This window comes from Melanotaenia boesemani, chromosome 22 (genome assembly GCF_017639745.1).
Source record: "Melanotaenia boesemani isolate fMelBoe1 chromosome 22, fMelBoe1.pri, whole genome shotgun sequence".
In the NCBI taxonomy this organism is placed as follows: Eukaryota; Metazoa; Chordata; class Actinopteri; order Atheriniformes; family Melanotaeniidae; genus Melanotaenia; species Melanotaenia boesemani.
The window spans coordinates 21879610-21901430 of record NC_055703.1 but is presented as its reverse complement, the minus strand read 5'-3'; the positions used below and the strand labels follow the sequence as shown (position 1 = coordinate 21901430).

General features: G+C 38.6%; 2 protein-coding genes across 2 annotated transcripts in view; one reads left to right on the top strand and one right to left on the bottom strand.

Moving 5' to 3' along the window:
* Nucleotides 1–9261: 9261 nt before the first annotated feature.
* LOC121633209 (sterile alpha motif domain-containing protein 12-like) lies at nt 9262–13364 on the bottom strand. The gene is made up of 4 exons (XM_041975033.1): nt 13294–13364; nt 10127–10254; nt 9836–9976; nt 9262–9593 (listed from the first exon to the last, which is right to left on the bottom strand). The coding sequence occupies exons 2-4, from the start codon at nt 10245–10247 to the stop codon at nt 9577–9579; spliced, it is 279 nt and encodes a 92-aa protein (XP_041830967.1). The 5' UTR covers nt 10248–10254; nt 13294–13364; the 3' UTR covers nt 9262–9576.
* A 2742-nt stretch (nt 13365–16106) lies between these two features.
* Nucleotides 16107–21821, top strand: part of scara5 (scavenger receptor class A, member 5 (putative)) — an 81364-nt gene continuing 75649 nt past the window's right edge. The window contains exons 1-2 of the mRNA XM_041976316.1: nt 16107–16326; nt 21508–21625. Of these exons, the coding sequence (XP_041832250.1) occupies nt 21514–21625 (112 nt within the window). The 5' untranslated portion in view covers nt 16107–16326; nt 21508–21513. The remainder of the gene's footprint in view (nt 16327–21507; nt 21626–21821) is intronic.

The following is a 21821-nucleotide window of genomic DNA, read 5'->3' as shown; positions in this document are numbered from 1 at the left end:
TAAAACATTAATTAGTGTTTAAAAAGGGGAGAAATAATTAACCAAATAAATTTATTTATTTTATTATTATTATTATTATTATTATTATTATTATTATTATTATTATTATTATTATTATTATTATCATTATTATTATTGTTGTTGTTGTTTTGTGCTGTTTAAAATAGAAAGAATCAGAAAACGAATGGATTTTTAGTTACTGGTTAAAGTTTCATCACCACTCTAACTGCTCCATGACCCCAACTGCATATTTTCTGTATAGATAACAGTTTAAAAATAGATATTTCTCATAGATTTTCATTGTTTGTTTCAAATCTGAAAAATAAATAAATAAATGACCTGTCAAAGCCATAGTTCCTGTCAAAAAAATTAACAAAATACCACAGGAAATTAAAACCGTATTAACAAAACTAACTACCAAGCCTGACATCAGAGCTTGTGTTTACTGCTTGTAATGGTTTGTGATTTTGATTCTTTTCCAGATCAAAAAATTCATTTCTCTGTAACCCAAATTCAGAGAAACATCTGAACTCTTTTCATGGTTATACCCACAAGACTTAAAGGCAGCAGGAGTCCATCCTCCTTGCTTTCATCACCCTCCCTCCTGTTTTCACTCCATTGCTTCCAATACAGAGAAGATAAATCAAGTGCCATGAGTCCTTTGATGTGAGGGGAAATAGATGGGCCATTTGTTGACAAAACTCATTTTCCCACTTCCAGGTAACAAAGTACTCAGTCTTGGGTTTTTCCTTTTCTTTTTCCTTTTGTGGTTGCAGCTGGTTTGTCTTTGCATCCACTTTCCTTTCACTAGTTTGTCTTGACAAATAGGTGCATTTGGTGTCATACAGATAAAGTGGCTGGAATAGTGAACACACACACATAAACACACAAACATCCGTGGCTTTGTCTGTAGACGTACTTGTAGCTGCATGCTGAACAGGTGCACTCTGCTAATAAACTCACCAGGAAGCAGGATTGCATCTCCTCACCCCCTCTTGCATTTACTTACCTTTGTTTACTCCTAATGGTGGGATTCAGTATAGGCATCAAACATCCTTGACTTTTTTTTAATTTCCTGATAAAAACATAATGAAAGCTTTAAAGTAATCTATACCAGTGTGATTAGAAAGGCATTCACATCCATCAGTGTCTGCAGCATGCAGGAGGAACACAGTAAGCATTAATGTGCCCTCCTTGCATCAACCTCTTCTTTGTTTCATCCATATATTTCTGTTCTCACCTAAAGGGTTGGTTGACTGAAAGTGTGGATGGCTTGATGGTTGCACCTCATTGATCACTGTTGAAATGAAAAAGCTTGAGGAGGAGGAAAAAGCTTCAGGATACTGGATGTCTCTCTTTAAGCAGTAATTTAGTTGCAAAGAAGAAGGGAGAAATCCAGGCTGACTGCAGCGGGAAACGGTGCATTGCTGGGAGCGCTGGGATCACAGAAGAATAAAATGAAAGATTTTTTTGTTAAAATTTTGAGGCACACAGAAAGAAGAAAGAAGTAGGTCCTGACTGACTGTGTTTATGTGTTAAGGTGATTAGCTTAGCTTAGCATAAAGACTTGAAGCAAGGGAAAACTCTTTCCAAACGTGTGAATACAAGATGTACTCAGCCTGTCAGATCTGCTGGTCCTTCTTTTACAGATGGCAGGCTTTGCTTTTACCAAACCAGAGGATGGGAGTTATGTTTCACTCGTGGCATTCTGGAGGGAAGACCTGAGAATATGTGTTTTTTATTAATACATTAAATGTACACTGTGCTTCATAAGCTAACATTTAACTTGACATCAACTGTAGAAGTTACCAATTAGGAAATCAGACCTCTGTAGGCATTGCTCTTGAGATTTTACAGCTAGAGACTAAAATAATTCAAAGTTCCCAGCTAGCTATGAATGTAACGTTTTCTTTGAAAGCTAATTTTAGCTGGTAAAGCAAGTGACATTACAAAAACATACTTAGACTAAACTATTATTAGATTCTAGCATGACTTAATAGATATGCAAATTAGGATATTGTTGATACAGCTGCGGTGAGAATTGAATGCAGCAAACAGCTGAGGCTCCTTCTGTCAAGACAGTGAGCTACTGATATGTTTTAGAGCAGTTTTGTCTTACTGATTTCCATTTGTGTACTATACTTGAAATTTGCTGATGTACTTTGTGTAGAAAATAATAGATCAGCCCATCCTTCAGAATCCATGTAATATCTTTTTATAAATTAGCTTAAGATGCACTGGACTGTTATGCGTATAGGTATAAAAGGGGAATAATCATATTTTTTTTTAAAATGTCTTACTATTGCTTCAGGAGAAACAAGTAGGGGACCAATCTGAACTCCAATTAGTTCACAGCCTCGCTCTTCAAGCTGCTAGAAATTCAGTGTTTTGCTCAAAAACTTTGTTTCAGGGTTTCACTGCTGCAGGAGCTGACCCTCACTTTCAAAACTCCATCACACTTTCTGCGGACTTACTGGAGAGAAGCTGCAAATATATTTACTTTGGAAAGCAGTTATTTTTCAGGTGCCATGTTTTACATCTCGTACAGTTGGTTAGCTACAGGCTGTGGGGGTTCAGGAGTCATTTTATAAGCAAGCACACAATCAGAAAATGTAATAAAACTCCACCGGGACAGTTTCACTCCTGAGACTATTTGCAACAGAGGAAATACAACACAATATTAAATAGTCTACTAACTGCCAGACATCTATTAAATCACTTGAGTGATCCAATCTGAGGCTTGAAAAAAGTTTTTTAAAAAAAGGTATGTAGTTTTTATCAGAGTTTCTACATTCCAATGAATTTACTTTTGTTTATTGTGTTTTTTTGTTTGTACTATTATGTTTGCAGCTGTAGTTTTAATATAGAAGACCGGTTAATATTTCAGTTCACTGTGTACCAACATTAAGTTTTTAGAGGGTCATAATTTTTTTTTATTTTTTTTATAACATGTACATATATTTGCACCCCAGTATGCCTATGAAATGGCCAGCAGTGTTAGAGCAATATGAACCTGAGGTGAACTCTACTCTTTTCCACTCTTTTTGTGGCCTGACACAAACTCATTTTTCTTTCAGAGAGTATTGATCTCTCTCTCTTTACTGCAGCTTAGGATAAATCACAAGAAGGTGACAAAGAGAGTGCTGTGGCTGGAAGACGCTGAATGACAGAAGGAAGGAAGGCTCACTGCTTGGGGTAAACTCAGTTTTAGTCCCTGCAGCTGCAACACCAGCCTGGTTAGATGATACAAAAAAAAAAAAAAAAAAGATATATAAAAGTTTGGTAAAGGGGCAGGAGGGGTGTAGGGGTATTAAGAGAAGTTGAGTGGGGTTTGGGGGATCGTAGAGGGAGACACTGGGGTAGGGTTAAGGGTGTGACTGACATGTTTGTGTGTATAAGTGTAGGTGTTTGTGTGTGTGTGTGTGTGTGTGTGTGTGTGTGTGTGTGTGTGTGTGTGTGTGTGTGTGTGTGTGTGTGTGTGTGTGTGTGTGTGTGTGTGTCAGGATGAGCGGGCCATTGGTGTGTATGTGAAGAGGGATCACATGCACCTATGCCGGAAGGCCTGGGCGAGCCTGGGGGTGTTGGGTCATGGATCTGGGGTCTCCCACTGTCCTCCTCTCCCTCCTCTTCTTCCCCCCTAGGCATGTGGTGGTTGGGTGCCTTCTGGAGTTGGTGGCGGCTCACTGGCTGCGGTCGTGCCTGTCCTGGTCGTGGGGAATGGCTGCTCCTGGCTTGTCCTGCCCTAGGGGGCCTTCCAGGAAACAGGGGTGTCCACCGACACCAGAGGTTCATCCTCTGGAGGAAAGTTTGCTTCCCTCCCTTGGGGCTCAGGGCCCTTCACTCTGGCCACACTGGATGGTCAGTACCTGGCTGGGTCGACGGCTGCCGTTCTTGGCTTGCCAGGGCATGTGCCCCATGATCGCGAGGGGCTCTGGCTGGGGCCTTTCTCTGCTGCCTTCGGGGTGGGTCCAGGATGGTCTTTGTGGTGGGGTGGCTTGGGTTTGTGCTCCAGGAATGCTGGTGATGGTCCAGGTCTGCCTCTAGCCTCCGTGGAAGCGTGGTCACATTTGCACGATCACACTCATCTCCACCCACTCCTGACTCCTCATACTCTGCATGCTGACACAGTCACTGAGTTGTCCAGTGGGTTTATACACAAGCTATTTTTGTTTAGGTGATACATCGTCTTGTTGCTGTCTTGGTTACTTTTTTTACAAACTCCTAAAGATGTCAGCTTAGTTTACTTATGAAAGCTGTAGGAAATTCTCTGTTGTGTTTCTGTACAGGTGTAGCAGTTGGTTGTCTGGTGTTAGGTTGGCTTGAAGGTCGTTGCCTTTATCTACTGTATCTTTGTCTCCTCTTCCTTTGTTACACTTTCCTTTTTACTTCTTTATTACTCTCCCTTTTTTTCTGTCCCCTCCAGTCAGATCTAGCAAGATTACATAAATTTCATAATTCCAAATAAATAAGATAAAACAATATATTTAAATAAATAAAGAAATAAAAAAATGAGATTATCAAGAGGAGCCTTATACCCATAAAGCTCTTTTTGGCAAACAGCACAACACAGCAGCCAGACCATCATTATGTTTGTTACAATGCTGGACAGGACAAGTTTAAATAAATAAATAAATAAATAAATGTATAAGCTGAGTTTGTATGTGAATGCATCTCACAGCCTGTTTCTCTGTAAAAGAAACCAGGACTAAAAGGTGACCCTGTACACTGCATTAAATAAATAAATTTCAAAGTTGGGACTTTACAAATGTAAATAATAACACAATGCAATTCTCATAACGGCGTACCTTCTTTACAATATAGAAATATAAAATATTAAAGGTGAGATATTTTACTATTAAATTAAAAAAAAAAATCAGCCCATTTTTAATATAATGGCAGCAACATATAACAAATATTTGTGGGATAGAGCAACAAAATGCAACACAGGTATTACTGAAAGAAAAGAGAAACAGCGAAAGGAAAATGTTGTAGATGCTTAACTGGAAAAAGATCATAAACAAAACCAGGTATAAAAAGAGCACCTTAAAGAGGTAAAGTAAAGATGGGCAATCTCCCAAAAAACTATTTAAGAGCAACATAACAATTTTTAATCATTTGCAGAACATACTGGCTGTAAAACTATTTGCTCCCATGAGATAATAAAGGTTCTTAAACTTGATAATATCAAAAAGATTAAGAGAATCTGGAAACATCTCTGTGGGGAGGGGCTTGTTCGAAAATCAATATTAGATTACCGTGGTCTGTGGTTTGTTAGGTGTCAAAGCATTTGAATTAGGCTCAGGTCTGTCTTGGAAATTACTGCATTGACTCAGGAGCGCTTTCATAAATCATCATCTGTGAACACAGTTCACCACGCCATGAATAATTATAGGTTAAAGCCTTGTTACGCAAAATAAAAAAGCCATATGCAGAAATGCTTTTCATGGCCAATACTCAGTTAAAAGTTGTTCTGGGGTCAGACTAACTACAGTTTTACATTTGTTTTGGAAGTCATCTCTTTTGGTATGAGGTTGTATTAGAGCCTGTGGAACATGAACTTCTGAAAAGGCTCCTTCAATGCTGTAAAGTAGGGTGTTATTTCCAAAAGAAAAAAAAATCTAAATGGAAAATTAATTTAATTTAATTAAGAGTACACAGTTGAGTTTTATCACCTGCTGTTGTATTAAATTTAATCCAACCAACTCAGACTCTCTGACATCTGCCATACAATAAACTGAGTTTACATTTTGTGGGTTTCACACAAGTCGTCTCATTTTGGCTCAGTGGTCAGGGTCAGCAGTGTTGTTCATCATCCCTTCAGTCTGGCAGTAAGGTGGATTTACGTTTGTGCTGAGTAAGCGCATCCCCAGCCACACCCTGACAAATCAAATACCACAGCATCTCCTGAAGTATTAATCACACTCAGACACACAAACACACAGAAAGAGGAAAGAGGAAAGGTCACTTCAGCACATAAACTCTTTAACACACTCCTTCTATTGTTAAGTTTTTATTAGTATGTTTATTTCTCTTAAGAGCATGATGTATTTGTCTTGGCATTCCTGAACATAGTTCAGCCCAAAATTACTACCTATGCCAGATTTTGATTAACTATAGAGTGCATTTTTGTTAGAGGCTAAATGAATTGTTTTAACCCTTTTAATTATATTCTTGCTGTATTAATCATTTGTTAATGCCATCTTCACCAGAACAAATTTGTCAGAGGAAAAGAAAATTGTTATAAAATCAAAATTTGCCATGGGTAAGTTTTCTTTTTTTTTTTATATACACATAATTTCATGCACTATAAAATGTATTAATGGTACTATAAAAGCAAACCCAGTAAAATCCAAAACACCAAATATGTTAAGTCACAAATTTATTCATGATGACATATAGAGGACGGACAGCTCAAAAAACACATAGGAGGCTAAAAACAGTCTCGACAAAACAATTATTTTGTGCATTTTTGAAGTATGAATAAAAATCTGCCACAAGATGATACAAAACCAGCAGACGCAGTGAATCTAAATGATTTTCTAACCTTAAAGCCATAAATCCACCATGTTGCTAGACTTAAATTCAAGTGTGGGGAGCATTTAATTTCATATGTACATGAAATAAAACCTCATCTTCTTAAAATAAAGCAGTTAAATTCCTGTTTAAAAAAAAGGGTGACTGTAAAAATCTGGCTAAATTATCAACAGGCTGATATATGACTGATGCTGCAGATGAGATGCAGTTTGATTACATTTTACTGCACAGAGTATCAGCACAAAATTTTCTGTCTTCACCTCTTACAGCATCCAACTCTTGATTTAGGCTGCAAACAAGTTTGCATTAATATGTTTTTATTATTATGACCTTTAGCTTTAGCAGTAGATCTTCCACAGTGGTCTGTCCCTGAGGTATTTCCAGCCAGACAAAAACAGAGTTATGGTGGAAACACTGGATATTTATGAGGCATGGGGCTGCAGCTGTAAAAGCAGCTACATGACAAACAAATGATTTATGGTTGCAGTATGGTAGTCTTTGCCAAACAGACGGATTATGTTATTTTTTTACACTACCGGACTGGATTATGTTGCCAGAGCAGCACTTTCTTAAGCAACTGACTTTGCTGTAACAGAAATCCTGACAGACATTACCTTTCATGTAATACAAATGAAGGGAGGCCAAAGTCATAAATGAAGCTAAAAACTACACATTTATCTTTGAAGTTTTTCAGACCACTTGCTGTCAAGGTGTCATAAACATCAATCCTTGCTGGAATAAGTTGTGCTGCAGTCATTAAAACAGGAAAAATCAAAAACAAATTGGCAGGCATTTGAAATAAAATCAGAACATTCACACAAAAAGCTGCATTTTGAAATCAGTTTCAGTCAGAGTGAGCATGAGAAAGAAATCTGACCAGAAATGCTCATCTTCTTCTAACCTGGAGATTTATATAAGCTGGTTATTTGTTAAAGTGCAATCCCCAATCATTCTGAGAAGAAACTACACTAAGACTGAAATGGACAATAACTACTAAAAACATATTTAATAAAATTTGTTTTTTTGCCATTTTAGGCCTTTCATTCAGATTAGGGGTGTCAAACTTACAGCCCAGGGGCCAAAACTGGCCCTCCACTGGGCCCAATCTGGCCCACCAGATGAATTTGGCAATTGTGAAAATTACACAGAAAACATAAACATTTTTAATAAAGGTAACTGCAATCCCAGCCTCAGGATGTTGCAGGGTAACAACAGCTTCAGGAATGTCATTTTCCCATCATAATGAGTCAGAAACACCAACTTTAAACTTGTAGTGTAGTACTGTTTTAAGGTCACATGTGTCCTGACTACTGTATGGGTCATTTAAGTGGGATTATTAGGCGAGTTGTTTACCTGCCTGACCAAATAAAGTTTTACTCACAAGGTCCAACATGTGAATGGTTGTGAAATCGCTAGAGGCATAGAGTTAGGCATCCCCAGTGGTGCTGGGAAGGTTTGGAAAAAACTAAAAACAACCACTGTGTTAATGCATGGCACGACACAAGTAAGCCAGCCCTTCAGGCCACAAATCAGCATCCACCTGCATGTTAAGGGTTAAAAACACTTTTTGAGGGCAGTAATATAAAACTTTTGTGAGATAACAGATGGTTTAAAAGAGGTGTGAAAAACACAGTTAATGTTAAATTTGAAAAAACTTCGTACGGAAGTGGTGGCCTTAGTTTCACCTTCTTGTAGCCATTTTTACTCCCAAGGATGCACCTACAACCATTAAATCATTTTTGCTATCATAGGGATCGCCTCCTACTGGGCTTAGGATAGGATGCAGGTTTAAGTCCTTCCTGAATCAGCTTCTGTTTTGAAATGAAAGATATCTCTTCTTATTTAGGCTACACATGTTTAACATCATATTTAAGCCTTTTAGCATTCTAAAATGAGGACTAAAACAAAGAAAAACCGAAGGGCTGAATATACTGGATTAAAATATATTATTTGATGTGTTTACAAAGTACTTCACTGATATAAACCTCTAGGTTGTAGTAAAGAAGAAGCCAGGGGGTTACTAAAGTCAGTAGGATTTCTCCTCGATTATCCATCCATCTATTTCCGGTGGGACGTGCCCGGAACACCTCACCAGGGAGGCGTCCAGGAGGCATCCTAACCAGATGCCCGAGCCACCTCATCTGGCTCCTCTCGATGTGGAGGAGCAGCGGCTCTACTCTGAGCCCCTCCCGGATCACCAAGCTTCTCACCCTATCTCTAAGGGACAGCCCGGCCACCCTGCGGAGAAAACTCATTTTGGACGCTTGTATTCGCGATCTTGTACTTTCGGTCACTACCCACAGCTCATGACCATAGGTGAGGGTAGGAACGCAGATCGACCGGTAAATCGAGAGCTTTGCCTTTTGGCTCAGCTCCCTCTTCACCACGACAGACCGATGCAGAGTCCGCATCACTGCAGACGCCGCACCAATCCGCCTGTCGATCTCCCGCTCCATCCTTCCGTCACTCGTGAACAAGACCCCGAGATACGTGACCCTATTGCAGACCCTATCCTCGATTAAAACTAATGAAAGCTGATACAATAATTTACCTCAGTCTTAAACAGAGGTGTTCTGACCAGCCACTGGTTCCTCCCATCAGCCATGATATCACTGAAACTGGAGCATTATTTGCCATTCCCAGTAGAAACTGTAAGAGGTAATGACAGCCTCAACCATCATCTATACACACACTGCGGCTCTTATCCTTATTCAATACATCAAAATATGAGTTTGGAAATTTTATACTGCTATGCTTGAATGCAATACAGAGAAAGAAGAGAGACAGAGACTAATGGACAGCAGAGATCAGAAAAAGACAACCAGACAAAAACTAATCTCATCTATCTGCGCAGGTCAGGTTTCACACAGGAAATGGGTTTTCTTTCCTCTCCTCACTCCTCATCGATCCCTCCTTCTTTTCACCTTCTCTTGTTATTTCCATCACTCCTGCCTTTCACTCTCCTTCACACAGATGAATGGATGGATGAAAAATAAAAAAAAGTCAGCTGGGTTTATTCTCTGTGAAGATTTTTGCTGTCCTTTAGGGAGAAAAACAGTCTAGGGATGAGACAAGAGAGCAAAAGAAACGTAAGTTTTCATTGTCTTTTTAAGTCATTAATTTACTATTGTGTTCCTGCATGTCCACAGTGTATTCCTTAACACAAGCACCAACAAAAACGAGTGATAACTTGTCATTTTTTTCTTTATACAGAGTTGTCCAAACAGATACTTTTCTATGACTCTGTTATTAGTGTCTGGTTCAGCTACTACCTGGAGATGAAATCACTTGGTATTCTCACCGGAGCAGATGCCATCAAGATCATTGATTTCTTCCTGAACTCTGAGGAGCAGCACGTCCTGCAATATTTCCTGCTGCTGCTCCTCATCGCCCACTCCAAGAAGCTCCAGGTGATGCTCCTTCAGTCTCAGCAAAGCACGGCCTGCAAATTCATGCACAGAATAATATATTTTATGTTGTGCATACATATTTAAATAGCATTTCACAAAATCTATTGTAAAACATCTGTAAAAAATCTTCTTGGCATAGTTTAAAGGTCTGAGTGAAAAAAAGAGATGAATTCCATGTATACCTGATATATCATGTTTGATAATGGCTTTTTGGAGTGTGCTCATGTGTGCTGGGTGTTGTTCTTTAACCCATTCCAACACTTCTTCCACTGACCACGATGATGCTCGCTTTGACAGGTCCATCACCCTCCTGCCACATCAGTAAACGCTGGAAAGTGATTAAGAAAAGTTGTGAAAAGATGGAGACCTTAAATGTCTATATAACAATTGTTTATTTTACAAGAAAAATGCAAAACACAGATTAAATATGAATAAAATCCAGCCTTCCAGTGCTCCCCATAACCTACCAGAGAATTAAAAGGCACTACTGAGCAATGGCGGAGTTTTTTTGGCGCTTTCTAACAGAGGCTAACACGGTCTCCATCTTGCATCCTTTCTCTTCTATAAGCTCACTCCAGGCAATAAAAGTCAGTCCTATGTTGAATTGTGGAAAACTGGAACAACCCTCTGAATAAAGACTTTAATCTGTTTCCCTCAGGCCGCCGACACAGAGTCACAAGACTTAGACGTAACAGACAAAAAACCTCCTTTGTTCCCTTTGCAACAGAATTTTAAAATAGCTACAGGTGATCTTATTTCTATTGTGATTTTATTGAATGATCACATTTTGTTTAGTGCTTTTACTATTTTTGTATTTTAAGTTATTGAAGGACCATTTGGGTATCATTTATCATTTTGATTTTTTATTTCCTTGGTGGTTTTTATTGGTTATTTTATTGGACAATCATGTTTGGTGTACATGAGTGGATTTTATTGTTTCATGCTGTAATGTCTTAAGGACCTGTCTGTAAACAAAGTTTTTCATTAGGGACAAAATATCACTTTTCTCACAGAAGAAACTATATATACCCTGCCTAAGATGCCTCATTTGTACTCCAGGCATTTCTTCTTTGAGCTATTAACATCACCATGAAACACCTCAGTGTATTGCCTGCTTAATGGCCAGTCTGGTACACTTCCAACTCAAAATGAACAGTGACCTCGGCTTTGACATTACTTTACCAATTAGCTGACCAATCAGAGCAGACTGAGCCTTCCTTTAGAAAAATCCTGTAAGGGACGGGAGCTAAAACTGAGCGTTCAAGTCAAAGGAAAACACCAGGTTCTAGAAAAATATTGTAGCTTTGGTCATTAAGGCATTTAGATTTCTTCTTCTTTCTCCAGAGGACTTTCAATATCCTATGGAGCACAAACTGGGAGTAATCCGCACTCTAAAACACAGGGCGGAGATAAAGTGTCATCTTCTAATTTGTTTAATTGTAATTCTTTTTATGAATTTTAATCATTCTGTTGTGATATTGACATAATTATTTGAGATAAGTGGATCACAATCTCATTTCAGTATTTCATCTGCATCACCGCAGACATGCAGGCGTCCATCAGCAGCAGCTCACTGAGGTTTTACTGCAGGTAGGTCACATGGTAGACCTTCAAATGAGAGGAAATGTCATTTTCTCATGATATTTGACACTTTGGATTCAATTTACTGCACATATGGTGTCACCTACAGTACTTCTTCCATTTAAGTTACATTTTCTAGTGATAAATTTGATGATCTCTCCAACATGATGACACATACATACCCAAGCGTGGCAGCTGGGAATCTCCACAGAAACTTGAAATCAAGCAGCTTTGACATTCTAAGGTTAAAACAAAAAGGAAGTTCTGCCATTTTAAAAAAGTTCCCTCAGGTTTGTTTGGCTTTTCTCTTGGTCATACCCCCTTGGGCTGCACTGCTATAGGGCAAAAAACTGCTAAACTGTTGATGTGACCTTTTCAGCAGGCCAGACTAGTTATGAGGTTGTAAATATAGGAATGCAATTTCCTGAGTTAATTAAGGGGGATGTGCAATTGGTTGAGGAAATAACGAGGTCCCAGTGGAGTAATTGACATACAGAAAGTGACCAGCACAGAGAGACAGAGGCAGGTTCCCCTGAAGAGCTGGGGTGAGCTGAGGGTAGAGAAAATTTTACAGTAGTCTACTGTGTCGGCTTTATGTCTAAGGACAGCGTATCTCATACCTAACAGCCCCAGTGGGTCTGTTTTTTATTGAGACATAAAGTGACTGTATATATTGCTTGTCTCATTTCCTCTGAACCTTTTCATTTAGCCTCATTCTGTCCAGTTACAACTTAACCAGGACTTGTAAACAAATGTAATGTCCAAAAACAAGTAGGGTGGAAAATTAGCTTTTTGAACTGCCTGTGTGAAAGATTACACTCTATAAAACCCTACTTAATTAAACTTGTTAGCTTATGTTTAATCCTCAATTCAAACTCGTATGTTTGTAATAATCAAATTCAAACGCCTGAAATGAATTCCTCTCACTGAAATACTGCCTCTCTGCAGTACCACGTGTGCTCTGGTATTACCGCCTCCTGCCGGCCAGAGGATGTCAGGATGTGTTGTCTTCCACAGTCAATTGCCAGAACTGGGATGTTAGAAAAAAGGAGGTGAGATGAAAATGTTTGAAATGTAGCCTGCATCACTTATTCCCTGCACTGCTGTCTTCATACATAAGAAATTTATCCTCCAGATCAAGTATGACTGTTATCATGGAAAACAATGGATCAATGCAGACCTAACTAAAACCCAATGTTCAAAAACAGGACTCAGATTCTATTTTCTGTCCTCAGAACGTTGCAATCCTGCCATTTAGTGGTAGTTTGCAGGATTACAATATTCCTTTGAGATTTAAAAAAATGTTTAAGGACAAAGTTACTGTGGTGCTCCTTTTTTATGCGATTTCTGAAGCAACTCCTTCAAGCTACAATATGTCAAAGCTTTCCCAAAACTCAAACATGTAAACATCTGTGAGTATTTCCCTCATCAGAGGCTAAACCCAGTTCCAGTTAAAGGTTTGCACTTAAACACCCATTAAATCTAAAGCGTACACAAACTTTTATACTGGTACTGTAACTCCATAAAATAGGAAAAAAAGTGTTGAGTTTTGTACAAAATTATATATTCATTATGAACCAAGAGCATAGCCGAATTAAGCAATCTCCTCTGTGTAGAGAAGAACGGGGGCCGCGCGACCAACTCGATTTTAAGTTACCCAACTCGCTTTCATTACTTCAAACACCAGAACCAGAGTTCAGGTGTTGAAAACACACCGAGAACGTACAAATTCGATATAAATTTGAGTTCACAAAGTCGTTACATTTACCTCAAACCCGGATCATTCCGTTTGATACTGGTACGGACGGAGACTGCGTCCTCTGTACCTGTCCAGCACACGAACGTCTTACGTCAGGTACGTTTCTTTAGGCTCCGCCCCTCTCCTCCACTCCTTCGTGATGCTTTCAATAGCTTACAAGAATGTTAGAAAAATGAATTCCGTATACAACAAACAAATACAAAACTAGATTGTGGTAGAGTATTGAATGAGGATTAATTCGGTGATTTCACAGTCTAATTAAAGAAACTGTTCCTGTGATATTTTGTTGAGCGGGCTCTGCACTGGGTAGGTTATGTCCTTTATTCTCTGCGTGCTTTAAATTTTTTTTTATCAATATCACTGATCTGAGCAGTTTGGACGCAAGAAAACAAGTTGAGTTTTCAGTATTCTGTGATTTTCATGCACATGAATCTAAAATTATATATAAATTCTACCTCAGCTCCACTGATGTAGACGGTGTGCACATCTGTTGTCTGAAATCCAAAATCATCTAAATTTTTCTGAAGTTGAGCTGCAGGATTTCCAATGCATTACAATACAAGACAGTTGATTTTATCCTAATTTAAAGTCTCCATCATTGCTTGCAATCCTGCCAGTGATTATGGAATTATTAGCAAACATAAGAGTTTTCACTAGTCCTGGATATTCAGATGCAGAGGATGAACCTACAGCTCTGGGTGAATCCAGTGCTGAGCATCAGAGTAGAGAAAGTGTGGCTTCCAGCTTCTTGGAGGGAATAGTATTAAATGCTGGGTCCTATGTGTGAATTGTTGTAAAACCACCTGGGGAGGAGAGTCATGGCTGCACTGTAAGGTGCTGGAAAGGTGATACCTGAGGCCACCTCCTCTGTTCATAGGTGTTTTTTTCAGGTTTACCATAGATGGCTTCCTTGACACCTCTCTTAAACCATCTATCCTCTTTGTTCTACTGTCCTCAAAGAATTGTCCTTTTTCTTGAAATGCAGGTGAGTGGCTTAATAACACTGGTCTTTGTGACCAACAGTTTTGGTCAGGTAGATAGGTAAACAACTCAAAAAATTATCCACCATGTTGTATTGAGATCCTCAGTGTCAAGGCTAGAAATAGATAAGAGGTGAAGCTAGTGGCAGTAGGACTGAAAGACGATCCTTATCATCTACCCACCGACACCTAGTTAGATAACCAACACAATGAAATAATCCCAGCTATCAATCCTGGGTAGCTTCCAGTAAAGATGGAGAAGTTCTTGCAGGTCATTATACTTGCATGACTGAGTAAGTGTTCAAATTAGCAAATAATAATATGTGATCATGTCTATAACAATGATATAGATATTACGGTAGTATTGTGTAATAATAATAACAAAAAGATAATAAAATGACAAACTTAATTTGGATAACATCCATTCCTTTTGATGATTTTTTTTTCTGTATTTCACTTGATCAAGTAAAGGAATATTTCATTTATATCCATAAAAAATAATAATCCACAAGTAATGCCTGTATAAACATGCTAAGGTGGCTTATATGCCCACCATACAGTAATGTTGTTGAAAATAGACTATGATTTATTTGTTTTACTTTACAAACATGTGGTACTGCAAAGACTGCAAAAAGAAAATGTGACTTTGTAGTTAACCACATCAGATATGCTATCATGTCTTTTTCTAAAATCTTGGTAAAATATAAATTTCTTTTTTCTTATATTTCTTAATGACAGGGTACATTCTTTTTAGATTCCTAAATTACATCTTACCCTACCTTCTAAATTTTTTTATATTCATAAGTGCAATGTGATTTTCATGCAGTCAAAAAATTTCAGAGGAGGTCTTTATATCTGTTTATTTTCCTAATCAGAATATAAAACACAGAAATACATAAAGCGGTCATGGCAAGTAATAGCTTATTCATTTCTTTTTGCCTTTTTTTTTTTTTTTTTTTTTTTTTTGTGCAGGGTGTTTCAGGTGCAGCCTCTCCCTTGAACCCAATGCAATCTTGGCTAGCTGGCTGATGAAGAACACACACAGTCTGGATGAAGCTGATCTTTAACAGGTCATCATAGGGAAGACAAAGAACACTGTAGTTCAGGCCCAGAATCCATCTGTGATATGTTCAGAAATATAAACCTAGCAGAGCTCTTAGATCCAAAGACTGGTCAACTGGTCAAAACATTTATTTTCTCATGCGCCTATGCATGAAATATGCATGGTAACTTTTAACCTAACTTGCATTTAGTCATTTTAATTTATGATTTTAATATAATCTTTGCTATTTGTTGCTGCCTTTTATGCTTTCTTGCACTATTTGTAATCCTTTTAATGTTTTATGTGCACTCTGAATTGTCTTCTATATGAAATGTGCCATTCAAATAAACTTGCCTTGCCCTGTAGTTCAGTTCTTCCACTAATTTCATGATATTTCTGGCACCAATACATAAACAACTACATGATATAAACAGGAATATCATAATAAATCTTTTACTCACCAGTCACATAATGATCCAAACAAATTCCAAGGTGTACCATCAACATTAACCTGCTTGATAACCACTATTCAGTTATCACGTCTCTCTGGGCTTTTGTGTCTCTTCGGCAGCACAAAGAACAATCTCTCTTTATCTGTACAATAATTAGCATCTATGAGCTGTTACTTGGTTTTGTGTGTGATTTCTATTTTAATCCAACAGATGGCGCGCATGTACAGCTAATTTAAAACTCTTCCCCTTCCAGCCTCGGCACCAGCAGCAAGGCAATCTTCAGCTGGAAGTTTGTAGTGGTCACGTGACGATGCTCAGGGTATATTATTCCAAATGTCCGAGTTTGTTCTCCACTTTAGAGCCGCTAACTGCCTCTGCAACGCTGGCAACAGCTGTGCATGCTGCTGTGCTTTACTGCCGCTGCCGGGTCACTTTAACAAACTGTTCCTGACACTTTCAGAGTTGTCGGACTGAACGAGGGAAGTAAAAGCGTCAAGACGCAACTTTCTGGTGGGAAATCATGAAGAGGGCAGAGCTGTGATTGTGACCCTAAGTGACAGCTGACAAGGTGAGCCAGGGGAACCTTTTACTGCCTATCTAATCTCAGGTTTATGTACAGGCTTTAAATAATCTTACTAAAAATCCTTGCATCATAATTTTCTGCACCTGTCATTCCAAAAAGATAAACTGTCATATATTTGAGCAGCCCTGTAATGATATCCCTGGAGCTTAATGGCATATTAGATGCATGGAGTTTTAAGTGGCTGGTGACATTTGTCCTACAAATTCTTTTGTGGTTTCTTGATTACCAAATCCCCAAATAGGTTAAACTTTTGACCTTTTAAGGGGGGCAAACTGGTTGACACCTGTTAAAATTTTATTGCAATTACGATGAATGGAAAGTTAAAGAGGTGATTTACTGTGTGCCATTTATTGGAGTGATGTGTCACAATAGGCAGGAAATTCACATTTAATACAACTCATCCGCAGAAAATGTTTACTTTGTGTTTCAGCGGTCATGGGTGAAGTATCTCTTTAATTAAGCAGGGAAATAGGTTAATGTTGCACATGGATGACTGAGCAATGACAAGGGAGCTTTGTTTACTATGTGTATATATAGAGAGAAAGAGACATGTTGCTTTAAATTCCTCCATAACCCCCTATATGTGTGATTTCAAGTCTGAAAATGAGCTTATGAACTTTTATTTTGATTTTAAGATAAGGGAGGTTTGTGTTTGAATCTGTCTCAAATATAATATACCCACAGAGACCACATGTCTTGGTTTTTTCAGACCTTGAGGACAATTGGATGCTCTGTTGGGGATGAATGACTTGATAATTGGGTTCCCATGTTTAGAGGATGGAGAACAGACAGTCTGCTTTCATGGGTCAATTTCACATCTCTTTCAAACCCCTGAACTGTCGCGCTTTGTGCAGTTACCACAGAGCAGACCAGACTCCTGTCTTGGATTTTACAAATGAGGAAATTAAACCATAAACTAAGGGAAGACATGATGTTGAGTTGTCCACATAAGAAACAGCGGTAAACTGGCTTTTACATGGAGGTTACTTTGACAATGCACCACCCTCAACATTTATGTAGACCAGTCACACTACCACATAGCAAAAGCAGTCCCCCCACACCCTTACCCTTGGTAGGACAGCAGTACCCCTCTGAGTGTTCACTCAGCTCAACAGCTGAGCCCAATCCCACTCATCACCACACAAGCCTAATCCACAAAGCCCCTACCCCACAACCCAGACCACAAAGTAATTATTGCTAAAGTCCCAGGACCTGACACTCCAGATCATCCTAAGATGTTCTTTGACCTCATCCTGACTGGTCAGAGCTGGTTGGATACACCATGTACATCCATCCTCCTCCACTGCCATCACAGATGCAGATTTTTCTCAGTACTTGCTTATAACAAGACAGATAGTCCCTCCTTAGCTCAGAAGGTGCAACATCCACGTTCTTTCTAAACAATTAACCCTATTTCTCTTTTATTTATTTATTTTTTTAACCATGGTGAGTCATGTTTAAACAATTGTTTTGCCAGCATTTTTCTTTTTAACTTCAGGTACTTTTAAGCATCTAGTTTTGCTACTGGCCTCACATTTCTTTATCAGGAGGTAAAACATCTATCTGTTGCTTTAGTCTACCATCACATGACTTTCCTCTTTTCTTGTGTAAAGAAATCCCAAAAGTCCACCATTGGAGAGTTGGTCAAAGTATGACATTGATCACTTTGCTTTCCCACCATCCTCTGTTAGCACTGAGAGACTAACTTAATGATTAAAGTTTTATCCCACCACACTCAGAGTAATGAGAAGACAACTCACTCCACGCACTAACCCACTCACACACATACCATCTGTAGACACAGACATACATATACAGGGGTGTGAAGTGTTTAGCAGGTCTCCTAGCAGCCCTAATGGCTGCTGCCTAGCTTCAGTCTAAATGTCAACCTGACCCTTCTGTCCTCTCTTTAATGAGAAAGTCCTGACTGAGCGCTTTTTAACCACTTTCTCAAACAGTCATAGATCTACCACCGGGGCTTCAGGGAGTACACACACACCCCCCCGACTCCTGACTGGAGTATATTTCATTTAATTTCTGTGAGGTGTCTGACAAAACCTTTCTGTACTCAGTTTTATCTGTTTGTTTTGTGTTCCCTTTCACTTTATTCATATTAGGTTTAGATCATGCATAGTGTGGGAAACCTGGTCACAACCGGAGGAGCAAACAAGCTCGACACAGAGTAAAATGTCTTGAGGTACTGAGACATGAAATATTTATAAAAAAGAGTGGTTTTTATGAATATTTATATCAGTTACAATCTTGGAAGCAACTGGAACATTTCAAAGTCAGTGCTCTTAATTACTAAATGAGTCATACCAGAGTGTGTTTAACTGGTGGGGAACTTTGTCAGCCTTCAGGTGGAGTCACTGCTCCAGAAGATAAATGTATAAAGGCCAGTACTATTAACTTTAGTACTTAAAAGAAAAATAGGACAAAAAGCTGGACATCATACATAATAAAATAAAAATCCTCTATGATGAATTTCCAGATAACTCAAATTTTCCTGTAAAATGATACATTTCAATGCACTTACAGGCCAAGAAATCTGCAGTGTGCTAATACCAACCAGTATATGCACTCACCAGCAGCAACTACTGGGATTGTCACACACAACCATCTCTAGGGTTTACAGAGAATAGTCTGAAAAAAAGAAAATGTCCAGTGAGCAGCAGTTGTCTGATGTCAGAGGTCAGAGGACAATGGGCAGACTAGCTGAAGATGCCAAAAAAACAACAACAGTAACTCATATAACCACTGGTTTCACCCATGGTATGCACAATCCAGTCTCCATTTCAGCTGAAACATTTGGGTAGGGTCAGAATTGTACATCAACAAAATAAAAGCATGGCTTCATTCTGCATTGTATCAACAGTCAAGGCTACTTCCAGCAGGATAATACACCATGTCACAAAGCTCAAATCATCTCCAACTGGTTTCTTGAACATGACAATGAGTTCACTGGACTCCAATGACCTCCACAGTCACCAGATCTCAAACCAACAGAGCAGCTTTGGGATGTGGTGGAACATCATGGACGCAGCTGACAAATCTGCAGCATCTGTGTGATGCTGTCATGTTGATGTGGAACAAAATCTCTGAGAAAATGTTTCCAACCCTTTGTTAAATCTATGCTACGAAGAGATGCACCTACTGTAGCAAGGTGTACCTAATAAAGTGATCAGTGAGGGTAAAGGTTTCACTCAGGTGTGTGAGGTTTAAATGTTCCATAAATGGATGAAGATTCATCCACTGTCAGTGCCATTTTTTTCAGAATTTTTGGTTTTCTCATGCTTCATAACTTAATTTTCTCTTGCAATGAAAAACAAATTATTGGCTCAAAAAATCTAGAATTTTTACACTTTTACACTGAGTATCAATATAACAACTTGTCCATTACAGAGAAGCCACACGCAGCCCATACTGTGTGTGTTCTCCTAGTTTTGTTGACAAGCTGTCTGTCATGATGGGAAGCACCTGCTGGCTGTTTAACAAACTTGATATTTTATCAAATAAGATAATTTCTAAGTATGGCTACCAGCTCTATATGTGCTCAGTTACCATTTCCAGTTTGACATTGAAATACTGTACCATGTTGTGGAAAATTGGCCAAGGAATCAGCTTTATTACCTCTTCTGATGCAACACTATAAGAAGGAAAGCAGCAGCCACATCCGTAAAAATCCTTATGGCTGTTTGGTATTAAAGGTAAATCACCCCTTCTTTCTTGCCCAGTGATAGACTTTCTCTGCAGTTTTATGCATGTTATTTGATAGCTGTTGTAAAATTTCTTGCTAAAAGCCAAACAGACAGATGGAACGGAGCTAAAACACAACTCATTTCCAGCTATGTTGGCAGGAGAACAAATCACATAACATTGGTTTAAAGACAGCCACAATCCTCACACCAGAAGGATTTCCTTCTATTTATTTAGCTTGGAGCTTTGAGTGTGTGTGAGTTTGTTGTCAGTCAGAGCAAGCAGAGGAGATCAGAGCTCTTGCAGCTGGTCTCCCACGTTAGCAGCAGAAATGGACAGTAAGGGAAATAAAGCGCACACTTGATCAAACTTCAGAACTCCAACAATACCTCAAGCTGTTAGGAAACACATTCTTTTATGATTTTCTTTGCAGTTTCAATGGTACTAGCTGTAAATTCAATTTTAGGTCATTTTAACGTTATTTTCTTTAGCTTTATGCAGCTATAATTTTGCAATTTTGATCTTTCTGACACCAATACTATAAAATGTAGTGCAAAACATAATTTTTACATGGCTCATAAAAAAAATTTAAAGTATGATTGAGCTTAACTAGCTGCCTGTAAAACCCAATTTCATGATGTTTTCTTGACCCTGTTCCCTGCACAGGTAGAGCTTGAGTTTCAATTTGTCAACATGTCAACACTTTCTCCACAATCCTATGCAACGGCGTCCACTTTCTGCATATTGCCAGCAGTTAGTTGGCCACATATGCTTGAATTCTATCTTGCACATTGTCTTCAACATTTATTGTACTTTTCTACTTCTTCTCTTGAACTCAATTCCTTATTTTTGTGCTCTCAAATGGTTGCAAATGGTTGGGGTGTGATGTTAACAGTATGCTATAGTTGCCATTAATGTACACAGCTGGGTCTAAATGTTGCACAGTTACAGAAATTTATGAGCTTACAGTTTACATGATTTACTATTCATCTCTCATGACTCATGTCAAGTTTTTCTGTATTAGTGACAGCAGTGACAGACCTAGTGTTCATGTGCAGAAGAGTTTTACTTCATTATAGGGGAAGAAGACATTTATTAGACATTTTAAAACTGTTGATGCTCTCTTTTTCAGCTATTAGAGGTTATAGAGCAAATGATTATTATGATGATTCTTTGTTATTATTAATGGCAGTTTCATCAGTTAGCCTATGGTTAAAGTGGAAGAACATAACTGACATGAGAGAAATGTGATTCTTTTTGACTCCTGCCAGATCCTCCAGCCTCCCAACAAGTTAACATCTGCAGTGGTGCACATCTGACCACAAGCATCACTTCTCACCTCTGTGATGCTGAGTCAGCACTGATGTAATATTGAACAAAATGAATGTCCTGATTGTCAGAGTTAGATATGCTCAATGTTATGTTATCAGATAAAGCTTTTGTGGAATGATGTTTCATGTGTATCTTCAGGAGCAGATGGAAAACAAAGCCATGTATTTGAGCACAAGTGAAGAGAGAGAGAACACCTCCATGTACGAGGAAGCCTACGATGGACGCAACTTGTCCAAACTTAACCTGTGTGATGAAGGTAAGAGTGAAGAATTTTACAGACTTTTACCAAAAGGTGCAACCATAATTTGACCTTAATTTAAATCCCAGCAACTACAGCATATCCTGCTGAAGAGACTAATCGCAGTAATTTAGGTTTTTCTTAGTGACATCAGCAGCTCTAAAGTCTTTCTGGCAAAAGCAGCAAGAGAACGAAAAAAGAGAAAATGCTTTAG